Consider the following 14,086-nt stretch of genomic DNA (forward strand, 5'->3'; position numbering starts at 1 on the left):
CTTACTCTCTCTAGGATTAATAGTAGTTGTCCTTTCCCTAGGTTGGGGATTTCAAGACTAGGGTACACATTTTTAAGGTGAGAGGAGAGAGGGATTTAAAAAAAACGAGGGGCATTTTTTTTAAAACTGAGGGTGATTCCCATGTGGAATAAACTTCCGGAGGAATGAGAAAGTACATGAATAGAAAAGGTTTGGGGGGATATGGGCCGGGACCAAGCAAGTGGGACTAGTTTGGTTTGCGATTATGTTTAGCATGGGCTGGTTGGACCGAAGGGACTGGGGCTGTGACTCTAATTAATTCTCATTTTGCAACACATTTGACAAGCGCAGAATCGGAAGATGTTCGAAGCCTCAAACCAGGTCAAGTTCTGGCATTTCTGAAGAAGAGCCCAGACTCGAAACGTCAGCTTTCCTGCTCCTCGGCTTGCTGTGATCATCCAGCTCTACACCTTGTTATCTCCAGGTCTGTTCTTGTTACAGGGATTGAGCCTGTCATGTTGACGGCTAGCCCTGCTGCCTTGTAGCCCCAAGGATCCGCGTTCAATTCCGGAACGAGTTCAATTTAGAACAGAGTTGAGGAAAAACTTCTTCACCCAGAGAGCGGTGGATATATGTAATGCTCTGCCCCAGAAGGCAGTGGAGGCCAACTCTCTGGATGCTTTTAAGAAAGAGAGCGATAGAGCTCTTAAAGATAGAGGAATCAAGGCTTATGGGGAAAAGGCAGGAACAGGATACTGATTGTGGATGATCAGTCATGATCATAATGAATGGTGGTGCTGGCTCGAAGGGCCGAATGGCCTACTCCTGCACCTATTGTCTTTGTCTATAATTCCAGGCCCGGGTGACTGTCTGTGGGGGTTTCGTCCCCACAGTCCAAAAATGCGCAGATGAGGTGGATTGGCCATCCCAGGTCGATCAGCCACGGGAAATGCAGGGGGATAGGGTAGGATGCTCTTCGATGGGCTGAATGTGGGGCTTCTATGGATCATGTAGCATCTGTTTGTATTATTGGAGGTTGTTAACCTAGTTCAACGGTGTGACTGTAATAAAGAAAGCCTTTACACGAATCCCTGCAGTATCCCACCCAGACTCATCCCTGTAGCGCTGCATTTCCATGGCTAACCTACACACCGCTGGACACTATGGGCAAATTTAGCATGGCCAATCTGTCTAACCTGCACGTCTTTGCGCTGTGGGAGGAAACGCACGCCGACGCAGAAAGTCGCCCGAGGAGGAGAATTGAACCCAGATCCCCGGCGCTGTAAACTTGTAGAGCTATCCACTGAGCCGCCCAAGCCGGATGTAGCAGTAAATGATTTTGAACGAAGGAAGCTGGAGGGAGGAAAAAGATATAACCTCTCTAACAAAACTTTCTCGCCCTTCCCAAAGCTGAGGAAATTCTCACCTATCGTAACCTTTAATAACACTGCGCTGTTTGTTTAGAGGGAATTTCATGTTCGAAATCTATTTAAATCCTAATTAAAAGTTGCATTTCACATTCCTAGCTGTCCCTCTAAATTAGATATTTAATAATTAATCTTGTTAACCAAAGGTAAGCTGGATGCCGTTTTAAATCTTCGTCACTGTTTAAACTCACACTTCAGGAATATTAAACGTTATATGACGCGTGTTTTTGATTTGTATTTTTTTAAACGAGACAAATTTAAGCAAGTGATAAATTTTCACAATCCATACTTGTTTCAACAAATACCTGTACGATCGGGAACATGGATGTTATAAATCATTGAACAGCCGTGTTGCAGGTATTTAACGTTCGTTTGTCTTCGTTTAAAGATGTCCCAGAACGAATTAGGACCATACGGTTGTAATATGGGACTTTTTATGCTGTTACTGGGAAGGGTGTGAAAATAAGCCCGAAGTAGATTCAGGTTACTGTGTATCGAAGGAAGAAGGCGCCTGCAAGCGTTAAAGGGACACGAAAGAGCCTCGGGTTAAATTCATAGGATTTGAACAGCGCATTCAGCAGATTTCAAATTTCAGAGAGGGATTAGAGAGAGCCAGACCTAGAGAGCTCTCGATTTTAAAAACAAAATAACAATTTGCTTGTGTAACTTGACAAATTCACAAAATTTGAGTTGGCGATGAAGAGAAATATCTGATTACAATTGTCATGTGGCCGCTCTAACTGCGTGAGGTTTAAAAAGCTACCTGTGATTCTGAGGTAGCAAGGTGTAGAGCTGGATGATAGCTCAGATTCTCCAGCATCTGCAGTTCGTACTATCTTTGCTGCAGTTCCGAGGTGTTGTGGGTGGCTGTATCCTCGGTACCATTTTGTTTTCGTTAAAGGGGACGCATTAATTCTGATCGAACTTACCGGAATCTCATCGATTAATCGACGGCAGATTTCGTCTCGATATTTTGCAACGGTGGTATTGAGTTAAAAAGTCTTTAGACGATCCTATGTTTTGGGTCAGCCTTGGCTGTTTTCAAAGTGAAACATCACCGATGAACGTAAGTACACATCCAATGGGACAGAGTGAAAGTATTTATTTAAGTTGCGTTGTTCACGGAACATGGTCTAATATTGACAAGGTAGATTTCTCAATCCTAGATTCGTTTGGTTCCTGCAACATCAGTGATCCCTGGATTGTGCAATGAATGGTATTTGCTTCTGTCCTTTCTGGTGTAATATAGCAGAGTTCATCTCACTGATAAATAGCCATTTTATTCCCTGTAACTTTGTATTTCTGTGTCTTTTTCTGCTGCGAGGGTGATGGGTTAGGAGAGGTCGGGATGCTGTTGCTGTGTTCATCCAGCTCCACACTTTGTTATCTCGCATCACACACTGCCTTGTTTTAGGGAATGCTAGTCAGTTCAAATCCAGGAGGGCTTGTTCACTGACTCGCTGGTTGAGCCCGGTGGCGGAGCAGCTTCGAAGGGCCCAAAAGCCTGTTCCTAGTCCTAAACGGACTTAAGGCACACATACACAGGAAGTTTGCAGGCCATGAATGTGTGCGAATCATTGATTTTCAAAGCAGTCCCCGTGCAAAATACTGTTGAAGGTGTAACGAATTGTAACAACTTGTTTGCAGAAAGAAAACGTGCCTTTTTTGCAGAGTCAAGATAGCTGTTTTTGTGCTCCTGAGATGCTGCTTGGCCTGCTGTGTTCATCCAGCCTCACATTTTATTAGCTGTTTTTGTGTGCTATGTTCTTGTCTGTGAAGATATCTAGCGCCACGAGTTGAATTTATTTTATAAACCAAAGGGACGGCAGCAGTTACAGAACCTGCTCCATCTCGGGTTGGTCAATAAAGTCTAGCTAGCCCCGTTAGTCAGTCCCACATCTAATGAACGGATTCCTTTTTCTTTAAAACAAAAATCTCGAATTTCGCCGTTGAAGAGAAAGCGGTTTGTCTGGAACCTAATGATCGGACTCGCTAAACTCCACAGTACAGAGTCCGCTTTATTTGTCAGGGCTCCGTAGTGGTCAAATACAGAAAAACTCCGTTAGCCTCAGCAAAAACAAATGGGGCAAACTGCCGATTAATTGTCTACCAACTAATGAGAACTGTACAGCGATATATTCTTAGTAACGAATGAACTATTGGCTTTGATCTGTGTATGTGGCAACAAACGTGCCAAATCTTTATATGATAATAAAGTGTGGAGCTGGATGAACACAGCAGGCCAAGCAGCATCTCAGGAGCACAAAAGCTGACGTTTCGGGCCTAGACCCTTCATCAGAGAGGATCCTCTCTGAAGAAGGGTCTAGGCCCGAAACATCAGCTTTTGTGCTCCTGAGATGCTGCTTGGCCTGCTGTGTTCATCCAGCCTCACATTTTATTATCTTGGAATTCTCCAGCATCTGCAGTTCCCATTATCTCAAATCTTTATATAGTTCTTTCAACTAAAAAGCTAATGAAAATCTGTGATTTGGTTAGGACTATTAGTGTTAAACTTGTTAAACAGTGTGTTTGTGATAAAGACAAGCCTTTGCAATTAACACAAAGCCAAATCCATGACCGTATTTAGTGCATTTTTAGAATATGTACAAACAAAAATATTTTTCACCAACACTTCTTTTTACAAAAGGCGACTTCATTTATTTCAGCTGGGCTCTCGGAGCCACTGAATCTGAATTGATATTGGTAACTAAATTCGAAACTAAATATTGATAACTAAGCGTCTTTGGTTGAAGATATTTCACGTTTGAAGTGAACGCTTCCATATTACGAGGTACCACGAGCTGGAATATGTGCATATTACTGCAACTTAAAATTTTCACCGTGCTAACGTCATCTTTTGGTCTGCCTTCCCAAATAATCTCAGCAAAGCCAGTAGTCCTGGTATACGCCACCGAGCTCTCCCGGGCCATTGGGCTGCTAGAATCAAGGAATCAGGTAACATCCAGTACAGAAATTCTTCAGCCAGTATCTATATCAAGAAAAAGAACTAGACTACCCGATACAAGTCCCACTTTGCCGCACTCGAGCCTGTGTAGACTATAATGTTATGACACTTCAAGAGCTTATCCATCTACTTTTTATAGGTTGTGAGGTTTCCCACCTCAACTATTTCCCCAGACGCTCACCACTCTCTGGGTGAAAAGACGTTTTTCCCCCTCTAAGTCTCCGCCTTTCACCTTACAAATATGTCCCGTGTGATTGAGCCTTCCAGAAAAGGGAATAACTACTTTCTAAGCCCTCTGTCCTCACCCCTCATAGTCTTTAACACCTTTATCATACTGGTCTCTTGTTGGAGAGAGGTGACTGGTGGTGGTTTAACCTGAGGGCCACCACACTTTGGGAGAGGGGAGAGATTGAGAGTATCCTTCATGGTAAACATTCCCTCTCTGCCAGAAAGACTTGCCTCCTTTCCAAATAAAACCTAAGGAGACGGTAGTACTGAACTGTTTAACTTACTGCTTTATTTCTCTATTTGTGTAACTAAGATTTTGTACCTAGACATTTTGTATCTAAGATAGCGTCGTGTGTGGCAATATTATGCACTTCACACTGAACTCCTGTGCCCTTCACGTGAGTACAAATGACAATAAAACCCAAATCTAAAATCTAAAAAAAAATCGATTCGGCTCTTAAGATAATAGGAATATAATTATAATAAAACAAAAGAACAAAAAAAAAGTTCCTGGAGAAACTCAACGGTTCTGGCAGCCATCTGTGGAGGGTAAGTCAGAAATAGCATACACGCCCACCCACAGAGAGAGAGAGAGAGAGAGAGAGAGAGAGAGGGGGGGGGGAGGGGGGGAGGGGGGAAGGGCCACCGGACCCGAAAAATTAACTGAAAAAAAGTTAATGTTTCGGGTCCGGTGACCCTTCCCTCTCTCTCTCTCTCTGTGTTATGTCTGACTCCCCACCCCACCCCACCCCACAGATGCTGTCAGGCCTGCTGAGCTTTTCTAGCAACTTCTGTTTTTGTTTCGGATTTACAGCATCTGCAGTTCTTTCGTTCCTTTTAAAGGTCAGAAATAACGTTTCGGACCGACTGAAGGCCCGGGAGAAGGAGCTGGAGAGTGGTTCTGGCTGTGTAGCTTTTTCAAGAGTGGAGACGGGCGCGATGAGCCGGGGAAATTCTACAGGAATGGATGGTTAGCTACGGATGGTCCCGGCCAGTTTAAACAGTACCTCCCTGATAGAAGTCTGCTCACCAACCCGCCTCCCCCACCACCATTAACCCCTCAGCCTCCGCCCCACACAATCCCTCAATCTGCTGGCGCTGATAATATTGAGCAATCTGCAGTTTGTGCCGCTTTAATTCGAATTGGCCCGCGGGCCTGTTAAACACGGGCTTCCCTATCGGGAGAGGCGGAATTCGCCCACGGGACCTCCACCAAGAATTCCCTGAGAGTAATGTGATCCGGGTGATTCCCTCCTGTTTGGGGACACATCGGGTGCTCTTTCCGGCCAATTGGCAGCAACTTCTGCATTCCCCGGCGTTTCCTCGTTTACTGGCTAAAGGCGTGATGTTTGCAGGGAGAGGTTCCTCCCCACATTGTGAACTCGCTCTTAAACGAGATTTACAAAGACACCAGAATTGCGGAAGAAGGCCATTCGGCCCGTCCTTTCTGTGCTAGCTCCCTGTACATTTTTGCGCCGCCTTTCCCACAGAACTTTGCACATTATTTCTATACAAATGCTCAATGCCATCTTGAATGCCCCACTGCCCCCACACACCCCCCGCCCCCACCACACATTCATTTACAGAAACCTGAAACTGTTCAGTTCTCGTTGATATGCAAAATACTACGGACGCTGGAAATCCGAAATCCGATAGTGCTGGAGAAACTCGTGAGATCTATCAGCATCTGTGGAGAGAAAAACAGAATCAAATACTGAAAATCAAAGAACTGCAGATGTTGGGAATCAGAAAAGAAATTGCTGGAAAGCTTAACAGATCTGAAAAGAACTGAAGGGTCACTGGACCCGAGACGTTTACTCTGCTTTTTCTCTACACAAATGCTGCCAGGTCTGCAGAATTTTTTTTCCCCAGCAAGTTCTGGGGATATTTTTAACAAGAGTTAACGCCGGTTATATGCCTCTGTTTCAGAAGTGCGTGTCATTTTTTTTACCTGTGGGGTTACCTGGACTATTCTGTCCAGATTTGTCCTGATTTTGAAAACTTCGCTCCAATCCCACCTCAGCCTGTCTCCTCTGTCCGCCAACCTTTCCTGCTAACTGCAGTCTCTCATCCCTGGGACCCCGGATAAAAGCACCTGCCCGGTTTGAAGTGAGCGAGTTAAGCGAAGGAAACACGCACGAGAACTGCAAGACAAGAATGAAATCCCAAGTTACCACTGATCTTAAAGAAAACTGGGGGAGAAAAAAAACATGTTTTTAAAAGATCTAGCTGGGGAAATGAATGACCATGAACGGCTCCGGAAAGTTGTTGAAAAGACATTAAAAAGTTTCTTGAGAGGTCATTAAAAAAGGATTTTCAACTCATTGCTCCAGTTTGGTAGCCAGGTCACACTGAGAATCAGGGAAATGCCTTTCCCAGGCACCTGATTGGCGAGCCGTCGCTGTTTCTCTCTCTTTCTTTCTCAACACCTCCCCTCTTTCGACAGTCTGTTAGAGAAGGTGGGGGGTGTTTGAGGGGGGGTGGAGGGGGGATGGGAGAGAGAGAAAGAGAGAGCTGTGTCGCCTACACAACACCCTCTAGCCCCAGGCGCTGCTGAAATCGAGATAAGGTCTATAAATAAAGCGGTTCTGGCATCTCCCTTCGCACCTGTCGTTCGAGCAACTTGTGAAACAGTCTCTCTATATCTCGCTCTCCACCTCCACTTCTCCCCTCCCTCTCTCTCCTTCTCTCTCCGTCCCTCCCCTTCCCTCCTCCCCCCACCCCAGCTGCCGGGGCTGGGATTATGAACTCTGCTGGTTTACAGGACTCTCAGCGTTGTAACTCCCCGCCGCTCTGTGCCAAGGCAGCTCCGCAAGTCTCCGAGATGGCAGTCTACTGCGACAACTTCAACATTTACCACCCCCACCAGCACCAGGCTGGATACCCGCTGGCGGAATACCCGGGAACTGCCAGCTCTTACCTGTGGCTGAACGGGGCTGCCGGGGGATCACCGGCTCCCTACCTGCACACCCAGAGCCCCGGGCCGTTCCCGGCGCCTCCGCAGTTCGTGCCCCCTGCTCCCTCCTCGGGGACCTCCTGCCCGGCTTTCGGAGCTGGCAGCGGGCCGCACGGAGCTGGGGAGCTGAGCTGGCTTTCCTTCGCCAGTCAGGAGGAGCTGCTCAAACTGGTCCGGCCCCCTTACTCCTACTCAGCCCTGATCGCCATGGCTATCCAGAACGCCCCGGACAAGAAGCTAACCCTCAGCCAGATCTACCAGTACGTGGCCGAGAACTTCCCGTTCTACAAGAAGAGCAAGGCTGGCTGGCAGAACTCCATTCGCCACAACCTCTCCCTCAACGACTGCTTCAAGAAGGTGCCCAGGGACGAGGACGATCCAGGTGAGAGAGCTTCCTCCGTCTCTCCTTCCCTCCCTCTCTCTCTCCCTTCTTTCCTCCCTCCGTCTCTCCCCTCCACCCTCTGTTCCTCCTTCTCTCAATTCCTCCCTCCGTCTCTCCCCTCCACCCTCTGTTTCTCCTTCTCTCCTTCCCTCCCTCTCTCTCTCCCTCCCTCCCTCTCTCTCTCCCTCCCTCCCTCTCTCTCTCCCTCCCTCCTTTCCTCCCTCTGTCTCTCCCCTCCACCCTCTGTCTCTCCCCTCCACCCTCTGTCTCTCCCTCCTTTCCTCCCTCTGCCTCTCCCTCCATCCCTCCGTCTCTCCCTCCATCCTTCCGTCCTACCCTCTATCCCTCTGTCCCTCCCTCTGTCCAACCTGTGAAGCGCAGGGGACCAGAAATGCAGGCAAACGCTGCTGGAGAAACTCGGCAACATCTCTTTTCTCTCTCTGTCTCCCTCTCACGAGTTTCTCCAGCACGTGGGTCTTCTACTCGCCCGCTGGAGGAGAAAGAGGCCATTACGCCCATCGTCTCAGGCCCAGCCCTTTGAAAAGAAAGGGATCAGCTTGGGTCGTTTTCTTTTGCAGCAGTGAAGGCTGGGGTCTGTGGTGGTTGGATGGGTGGAGGTGGGTTACCTGGTACAGCTGCATAAGATCATGAGGAGCATGGACAGGGTCGATCCGGGGCTGCTGTTTATCCCCCCTGGGTGGGAGAGTCAATAGCAAGCGGGCAGAACTTTGTGCTCCTGAGATGCTGCTGGGCCTGCTGTGTTCATCCAGCCTCACATTTTATTATCTTGGATTCTCCAGCATCTGCAGTTCCCATTATCACTGAACACTTAGGGTATAAGGCAGGTGGTTTAAAGGGGCTTTGAAGAAAACCTTTTTCATCCAGAGATGTTGGGGGGTCTGAAATGCGCTGCCTAGGAAGATATCAGAGATAATAGGAACTGCAGATGCCGGAAAATCCGAGATAACAAGGTGTAGAGCTGAATGAACTCAGCAGGCCAAGCAGCACCAGAGGAGCAGGAAAGCTGACGTTTCGGACCTAGATCCTAGGAAGACAGGTGTTTGGGGGCGGGAGGTGGGGATACCCACAGCCTTTAACAACTACTTGGATGACCACTTGAAATATCATAAACTTCAAGTTTATCGATCTAGTGCGAGAAAGTGGGACTACTGTTAGAAGTGCTACATTTTTGGTCATACGGACTCGATGGGCTAAAGGCTATGGGCGAAGTGCTGGGAAGTGGGATAAGTGGGCTGTGGTACACTTTTGGCAGAAGTGCAGAAGGATCCAATTCCTCTGCTAATGACTGTCCCAGATCTATTACCTATATCTATCAATGAACTCTGAAATTATTTCTTTGATCCTCTCTATCTATGAACTGGGAAAGTACTCCGTTGGCCGTAAATATATACCTATGATTTCTGAAATTATTTCGTTAGTCTGCTAGGGCTACATTTTTCAAATCTTGCAAACCAGACTGAATGCTGATGGATCACAATATGTTCCAATGAAAATTTAGTCTGTCGTATCCGCATCCCACCGTGTGCAAATATTAACACCGAGGTCTTTGCAAAACTCGTGAATTTTGGCCAGAACAATGATTTGGTTTGACGAGTTGTCACCGGGAAAGCGCTCTCCCCCTTCAAAACACCTTCCCTTGCCGGCTTTAATATGCACATGTGTTGAACCCCTTAGGTAAAGCAAAAATGCTACTTCATTCAATACAAACGCGCCTTGTGAAGAAGAGAATGTTGGACGCTACATTCCCTATATTAACTTTCAAGAGGGGCTGGGGACAACAATGGGAAAAGAAATGTATTTGTAAAGAAAAAACACTGCTGGTTACGGGAAGTCGGCTAACATGAATGTTCAAAAGCCTGGAGAGGTGTCACTAAAGTGGAAACGTTAACTGCTTTTTTTTCCATTGCTCAGCAATTTCTGTCTCAGATCTCCAGCAGCTCTTTGTTTAATAGTGGGCTCTTTCTGTGCTTTGAAGCACAATTGGAGTTTAGATCTTTGCAACGATTGTGTAGCTGGCTGGTGTTGTGCTCACAAAACTCCCATGCGCTGTTCTCTTTCACCCAAATACATTGACAGTGTTTCATTTTCAATAGGTTGGGGCTATTTTCCCTGCAGCGTCGGAGGCTGAGGGCTGACCTTATAGATGTTTATAAAATTACGAGGCTCATGGACAGGGTGAATAGGCAAGGTCTTTCCTCCCGGGGTTGAAGAGTCTAAAAGTAGAAGGCATAGGTTTAAGGCAAGAGGGGAAAGATACAAAGCAGGGACCTGAGGGGCAACTTTTTCACGCGGAGGGTGGTGTGTGTACGGAGCGAGCTGCCAGAGGATGTGGTGGAGGCTGCTACAGTCACAACATTTAAAAGACATCTGGATGAGTACATGAATAGGAAGGATTTAGAGGGATAATATGATGAGGGGTCGAGGCCCGGAACGTCAGCTTTCCTGCTCCTAAGCTGCTGCTTGGCCTGCTGTGTTCATCCAGCTCCACACCTTGTTATCTGGGATTTAGAGGGATGTGATCCATATGGGAACCGAAAGAACTGCGGGTGCTGTAAATCGGGAACAAAAACAGAAGTTGCTGGAAAAGCTCAGCCGGTCTGGCAGCATCTGTGAAGAGAAAAAAAAACATCAGAGTTAACGTTTCGTGCCTGGTGATCCTTCCTCAGAACTGATGGCGGACATATCCGTCAGTTCTTAGGGAGGGCGGCGGAGAGAAACATTAGCTCTGACATTTTTCTTCACAGATGCTGCCAGACCTGCTGAGCTTTTCCAGCAACTTCTGTGTGTGCTGGCAAATGGGACTGGATTTATTTAGCATATCTGGTCAGCATGGATGAGTAGAACCGAAAGGCCTGTTTCCATGCTGTGCATCTCTATGACTCAATTTGTCACTGTCCAAAAAAGAAACTTCCAATCTCTCCAAAAATTTCCTGCTGCTGTTGGAAGTTACCTTCAATCTAACTCGGTTTATTGCTAAAAAAAATCTGCTGGTTAATGTGGAGTTACTTTAATTTTATTTTTATGTATATCCACCAACAGGGAAAGGGAATTATTGGACTCTGGATCCTAACTGCGAGAAGATGTTTGACAATGGGAACTTTCGCCGGAAGAGAAAGCGAAGAACCGACTCCAACTCGGGCCTCGGCGGCTCGCTCACTGGCAAGCCCCAGGACAATACAGCAGCTCTCGTTATGAAGGTAACCGACAGCCCGCCGCTCTTGCTGGAAGCCACCTCGCCGGAGCCGGAGCATTCACGGGGCTCCAGCGACGACCCGAAACCTTCCACGCCGTCGTCCAGCCCTTGTCTGAACAATTTCTTCAACAGCATGGCCGGCGTGGGCAGTGGCACCATCAGTAGGCAAGTGTCCATGGGCCTCGCCAATGACTTCTTCCAAAGGAATGCGTCTGCACTCGGTTCCTACTCGTCCAACAGCAGCTTATCCTCACCGGAAGCCAGCGAGGTGACGGACTCCTTTCACTTCAACCGCGCGGGTTATTACAACACTTTCTCGGGAGCTCAAACAAACCAATTCAACAGCCACTTCTACAACACCTTCAGTGTCAACAGTTTGATTTATCCCCGAGAGGGAACGGAGGTCTGAAGAACACGTGAGCAGTAGAATCTGTGAAGTGAAGAATTCAGCTCACCACCTCCATCTTCACACTCCCCACCCCCATCTTCAATCTCCTAGTCCGTCTTTAATCCTTATCTGCCCAACTTCAATCCCTTTTCTTCAATCCCTCTCTCTATCTTCAATCTCTTAATCCGTTTTTAATCTCTCTCCCCCAACTTCAGTCCCTTTCTCCATCTTCAACCCCACTCTCCATTTTCAATCTCACTCCCTATCATCAATCTCTCTCCCCACCGTCTCTCTCTCCCCATCTTCAATCTCTCTATCTCTCCAACTTTAATACCTTTCTTGCCAACTTCAGTCTCACTCTCCAGCTTCAATCGTTTCCTCCCCATCTTCAGTTCCTTACTCCCCACCTCCAGTCCCTCTCTCCACGTACAATCTATTGGCTGAATTTCCCTTTCCTCCTACAATCTTACTCCCTCCGTCCTGAATCTCTTTCTAGCTCTCTCCTTCAAACTTTTTCTCCATCGCCAGCTTCACTCTTCAGTCTCCCTCTCTCTCATTCTCTGCTCAGGGCACAGAATCTTCAATTTACCCACACAGCATTCACCTCGCCTTCCTTTTGGAAAGAAAAGATGCCCATACGTGTGGACACTCTGTTTATTGACACTATTTTCTATCTAATGCAACTTATTGAAGGGTTTGTAGAGACGTATCGGTTTACTGCCGAAGCGAAAATATTTTGAACTGAAGTGGATTGAACCAACTGAAGGGGCTGGTCTCGGAGTGCGATGGTGCTTTTTTTGTAGCTTTTGGACCCACGGGTTTGTTACTTTAATAGTCAGATCGGGCATTGTTTTGGGCTGTGAATGACTTATAAAACAAACGCAAAACATAAAAACAGAACGTGCTGGTGAAACTCAGCAGCCTCTGTGAAAAGAGAAACATTTCTGTATCACATGTCCGACTCCAAACGTGAACACTCCACAGACTCGCTGAGTTTCTCCATTATTTTCTGTTTTCACTTCAGGATTTCTAACACCATCTGCAGTGTTTTGCGTTTATAAAGAAGTAGATAATTTGGCGGCAACGTTTTGTCAAGTGAACAGAGACGGCTTGAATTTGACGATGGGACTGATTTTACGTTAGTGAGAAGCCTCTCATTAGCAGACTTAGTGGGTTAATTCTTCACCTCCCACTGATAGTGGGGACCGCCTTAAAGCTTTTAAAAACACAGGTAGCACATATTTGATGAAGAAACAGCTGTGTACAATACGACTTTACGAACGGAAATGTAAATAAGCAATTTGTGTGTAAATTATATTTCTGAAAGTCGGTAGTTATATTTATATATCTTTTTTTAAAAAAAAGACTGGAAATTAATTGATTTTCTAAAGAAGGGGCTAGACCCGAAACATCAGCTTTCCTGCGCCTCTGATGCTGCTTGACCTGCCGTGTTCATCCAGCTCTACACCTTGTTATCCTGGAAATTATTTGATGTCAGTTTTAGATTGACAATTAGTGGCCAGCCTTTCAAACTATTAAAAATGCAAATTGTTTTGAAATAATCAAAAATACTGTGCAGTGACTTGGCCTGCGAGCTAGATTTTGAATCATGAGATTTTGGGGAAAAAACACTTTAAGAACGGAAATTTGCCGGAGTTTGCCCTTGTCTCCGCGGCTCACCCAAACGCACAACACACAGGGTAAGTTAGATTTCAGTGCCAAACTGAACTTTGAATGGAGTTCATTAGCCCATTATTCAGACAAGAAGTGCTGGTCTGATTCCCCTTGTTGAAAAAGGGGCAAACAATTCAAAATTGTTTGCAAGAGATGATTAGGTTAGAGATGAGTGATAATGGGAGCTGCAGATGCTGGAGAATCCAAGATAATAAAATGTGAGGCACAAAAGCTCCTGAGATGCTGCTGGGCCTGCTCTGTTCATCCAGCCTCACATTTTATTATCCATGATTAGGTTAGATCCAGGTTCACGAGGCCGCGGGTTCTTCATTTAAATAGCAGCAATATGCATCTATGTGGCGCCTTTCGCTCGAAAGTAAGACCATGCAAGGCGCACGGGGAAGGAGGAGAACACTTCTGATGAAATGAAAATGCAGAGGGAACTTTCCAGAAGGTGCAGTCCATAAAACCGAGATTTAAAATAAAACTTTAAGAGAAAACTTGTTGAATAGACAAGGAAATTGGTACACTGGTCTGTGTATAGTTTAACATGTCAAGACGGGAATAAAAGTCAGCATGCTCTTTTTAAGTAATGAAATAAATGTCTTTCTGAACGAAAAATAAATTAGCGTTTTTTTTTGCGTGACCATGCCGTTTCAGTGACAGATAACCTTGCTCCCCTGCCTGTTCCCCAAGTCGTCTTTGGTTAAAAGGAATTGTTGAATTTGAAAAGGTTCCGAAACAATGGAGTAGGCTCCGTCGGAACCGCCCAGGCTATTAGACAGGCGTCAGGTAGAGACTAAATAACGTTAGATATCATCTACACAACAATTGGGAACTATTTAAATACTCCCTCGGGGAACTCTTTAACAT

The 14,086-nt window shown here is 46.2% G+C and overlaps 1 protein-coding gene across 1 annotated transcript; it reads left to right on the forward strand.

The window, feature by feature from the left end:
- Positions 1–2,466: 2,466 nt before the first annotated feature.
- Positions 2,467–13,770, forward strand: foxi2 (forkhead box I2). The gene is made up of 6 exons (XM_048538900.2): positions 2,467–2,472; positions 3,362–3,441; positions 4,160–4,361; positions 5,443–5,569; positions 7,326–7,937; positions 10,998–13,770. Exons 1-6 carry the CDS (start codon positions 2,467–2,469, stop codon positions 11,558–11,560), a joined length of 1,590 nt encoding a protein of 529 aa, XP_048394857.2. The 3' UTR covers positions 11,561–13,770.
- Positions 13,771–14,086: the final 316 nt, after the last annotated feature.

Source organism: Stegostoma tigrinum, chromosome 1 (genome assembly GCF_030684315.1).
Source record: "Stegostoma tigrinum isolate sSteTig4 chromosome 1, sSteTig4.hap1, whole genome shotgun sequence".
In the NCBI taxonomy this organism is placed as follows: domain Eukaryota; kingdom Metazoa; phylum Chordata; class Chondrichthyes; order Orectolobiformes; family Stegostomatidae; genus Stegostoma; species Stegostoma tigrinum.

Bases quoted from the DNA above. Each gene is read 5' to 3' on its own strand.
- foxi2 (XM_048538900.2), top strand. The intron at 3,442-4,159 runs GTAGTGGTCAAA...CTTTGGTTGAAG, and splicing joins GCTTTATTTGTCAGGGCTCC to ATATTTCACGTTTGAAGTGA. The intron at 5,570-7,325 runs GTTAGCTACGGA...CCCCCACCCCAG, and splicing joins AAATTCTACAGGAATGGATG to CTGCCGGGGCTGGGATTATG.